The sequence below is a fragment of the Sinocyclocheilus grahami genome, unplaced genomic scaffold (genome assembly GCF_001515645.1).
Source record: "Sinocyclocheilus grahami isolate Dianchi unplaced genomic scaffold, SAMN03320097.WGS_v1.1 scaffold11828.1, whole genome shotgun sequence".
NCBI lineage: Eukaryota > Metazoa > Chordata > Actinopteri > Cypriniformes > Cyprinidae > Sinocyclocheilus > Sinocyclocheilus grahami.
The window spans coordinates 2,128-5,678 of NW_015514068.1; the positions used below are offsets into that span (position 1 = coordinate 2,128).

Genomic DNA, 3,551 nt, shown 5'->3' on the forward strand with positions numbered 1-3,551 from the left:
AAAAGTGACAGTAAAGACACTGAACACTGAAGGCAGGAGTAATGGCTGTAAATATATTTCATAATATTACTGTTTTTACCATATTATTGATCAAATAAATGCAGCCTTGGTGAGCATGAGAGACTTCGTCTGACCAACCCCATTCTTCTGAACAGTGGTGTATTATAATAGTCTTGCTAATAGGAGATGGCTCAATTGTATCGCCACCATTACCAGGAAATCCTCTGCTTTCTTTCACTCTGCTTTCACAACAACCACCAAACCTAAAACCTCACATAAAAAGCTAATGTATAACATTTAAAATGTTAGATGTACTGCACTTGTGGTAATGTAATCAAATTACTGTGGATCAATATCAGATTTAAGCTGCATGGTAAAGTGGGGCAGCTATACGGCATAAGACATTACAGTATGAGATATGAGGCAAAATATGAGCTTGGAGACACTTCAGGGGCACATTACAAAGTCCATTTTACAAATTTTTACAAGTATATTTTGGGAACTTTAAGAGATGTAGGGTAATGAATATAAAAATAACCTTTTTTAAGGAGACTTACACTGAATTCATGATAAAGGCCAGAGATTTTTGGGAAGAGTGTGGCTCACCTGTGGGGGGCTGAATGATGGGGCTGGTTCTCTGGCTATAATTAAGGTTACCACAGAAGCAGCTTCCAGAAGAACCTGGACAGCTTGTTCATGTGTTACAGAGGATTCAAACGGCTTGCCATTCACTGCTAGAATCTGATCACCCTCATGCAGACGTCCATCACTAAGTAAAGAAAGGTTTCAAATCAATTTATGCACTTGTCCAGAATAACAAGCTTTAATCAATTAAGTTTTGCTACATCATACTTAAATCCTTGTCAGTTTATACCTGTGTGCTACAGAGTCCGGCTGGATCTTCTGTATGAAGATACCAAGACCTCCACAGCCTTCAGTCTCCATTCCAACAATGCTAATGCCTAAAGCACTTTCACCCTTCTCCAGGTCAAAACTAAGCACAGACCGACCCTGAAAGAGCAGTAAATACATGAGATAAGAAAGAATGGATTCAAACTGTTGGTTTTAGGACATGTAGTTCTGAAATGACAGTATTTCTGAAAGCTTGCATGATCAGTATGTTACAGGACATGTATCTCAGTTTGTTTAAAGGTCTTGGTATGGTGGTACCTGGGCCATGGACTGCAGCAGTGAAATGTCCTCTGTGATGCAAGGGCCAAAAGTCGCATGATTGGAGGATCGATATCGGTCATTGCGCCGCTGGGCTGAGAGGTAGGAGTCTCTGTACCTCAGAGTGCATGAGGGGTGGGATGTGTTCACAACATCTGCATCATCACTCAATGACTGAGAAGGAGGCATTCTGGGAAAAACCTGTACAAACACACAGCTAGAGTAATGTAGGTAGCTGGGTTGCACTAGCCATTTGTAAGGCCTCACTGGGATGTTAAAGACAAGATTTATCGGATAATATGGTGTTTACCTTTACTGATCCTTGTGCACTTTAGTTTGAGCCCTTTATTTAATACCATGTCACTATCAATAGTGATAATAGAGTAGAAACACAACACAAAACAGGGAACAATAGATACAAATGATCATAAATAGTTTTTTTTTGGTTTAAACAATAAACATTTACATTTAAAAAAAATGTTGTGGTCAGTAAAATAGATCAAAAGTAACAGCTATACAAAAGACATACAGGTTATAATGTCACAAAAGATTTCTATTTGACACAAATGCCTTTCTATCAAAGATTCCTAAAAAAAGGTGGTTTACACACCAAAATATTAAGCAGCACAACTGTTTTCAGCATTTTTAATCAGAAATGTTTCTTAAGCAGCAAATCAGCATATTAGAATGATTTCTAAAGGATCATGTGACACTGAAGACTGGAGTAATGATGCTGAAAATACAGCTTTGATCGCAGGAATAAATTACATTTTACAATATATTACAATAGAAATTAGATATTTTAAATTGTAATGATATTTTACAATATTACTGTTTTTACTGTATTTTTGATCAAATAAATGCAGTCTGCCAACTGACCGTTTATTCCAACTTGGTCAAAAGCTTGGGTATATATTCAGTTTAAAAGAGGGGTTATATTTCAGTGTTTCAAGTTTAATGGTGCAATGCATAGGGTACAAGCCAAGGCCATTGCTAAAATTGATTAAAATCAGTGTGCAGTAAAATCAAAAGTTTTATTTTTTATTTTTTGGAGTATCTCACTTTCCATTTGGTGTGTAAGAGTCAGGTTTAACATACTAAATTAAATCTTAATTAAAATATATATAAAAATGCAAAAAGGTTTCTGCAAAGTTCAGGTTTAGGGATAGGAAAAAAACCATACTTAGCTCACTATAAAAACAACAAAAGTCAATGGAAAGTCCCCACCATTACAGGAAGGTGTGACTTGCTGACCCCTGCCTCTCTCTCGTTTCAGCACAGATTAAGCGGTCAGCTCAGGTAAGTAGCTTATACAACCTCAGTTTGGTGCTCGCTGCTGTTTTCAAAGAATCGTCTCTCTAAATGCATCACACACAATATACACAGAAGCACTTACCATTGATGTGGAACACAATCAGACCTCTCCTTACAAATAGTGTTCAAATATACAAATCTATATTTGATTTAGAATGCTCATCTGAATACATTGTATATTTGGTTAAAATATAAGTATAAATTATGAACCAAATTTATTCAGCTAATGCATTAAAATAATATTCATGCTTATTTTTCCTGATGAACTTTGTATCAGAAGACAAATTATATTTTTATTGAATATGCTACTTTCATTGAGCTCTTGAGGAGAGACAGCTTCTGAATGAATTATTGAATGAGTGAATTGTTTGGCAACCAAAACCTTTCTAAATTCTATTTTAGAAAGATGACAAAACTAGTGAATAAAAAAGGTCTATCATGGCTGACCATATGCCACAACAGCAGGCAAACAGCACAGCTGGTAATTCTGTTTTTATTCCTGCTCATTGAAACCTATAATTAAAATAAGTGCTTGAAGTATGACCAATGTAATCAACTATTTTCCTTTATATGTAAAGGTCTCATTACATTTGTTGCCAAACACGTGGCTGAGAAAACCAGCCTATTACATTACTGAATGCAGACAGGAAAGGATAAGATTGATTAAAGAATGACTCATATAAACAACTTATGCTAATGATTATCCATGGCATGTGGCCTGACCAATACACAAAGAGCAGCAAGAGGATAATCTGATATATAGTTTTGCTGAAGTAGCTACATCTCATGGCATATTAGCAAACCCATAAACATGCGATTTTTCATGACAAACAGCCAGTTTAGTGCTTCGTTTACTGGAGTCACGCATCTGGCGCCTGCTGCTCCTCTCATTTCAGCCTGCTAGAAGATTCTAACACAATCAATTGTGGTTGTACCAAATAAATCTGAATGTAACATCCACGGTGTCTATTTTTATGATGATATCTGAGGAGCTAAATTACCTGAGCTGCTTTTTGAAAGCTTGGGATAACACAGGCCATTTACAAGAGAACATTTCCCATCATTAC

General features: G+C 36.2%; 1 protein-coding gene across 1 annotated transcript in view; it reads right to left on the reverse strand.

Annotated features, from left to right (window-relative positions):
* Positions 1-1,394, reverse strand: part of LOC107578757 (multiple PDZ domain protein) — a gene marked incomplete at its 3' end in the record, with an annotated part of 3,460 nt that extends 2,066 nt beyond the window's left edge. Inside the window, exons 1-3 of the mRNA XM_016264678.1 lie at positions 1,171-1,394; positions 875-1,011; positions 607-769 (exon numbers count right to left, since the gene is read on the reverse strand). Of these exons, the coding sequence (XP_016120164.1) occupies positions 607-769; positions 875-1,011; positions 1,171-1,359 (489 nt within the window). The remainder of the gene's footprint in view (positions 1-606; positions 770-874; positions 1,012-1,170) is intronic.
* Between the last annotated feature and the right edge of the window lie 2,157 nt (positions 1,395-3,551).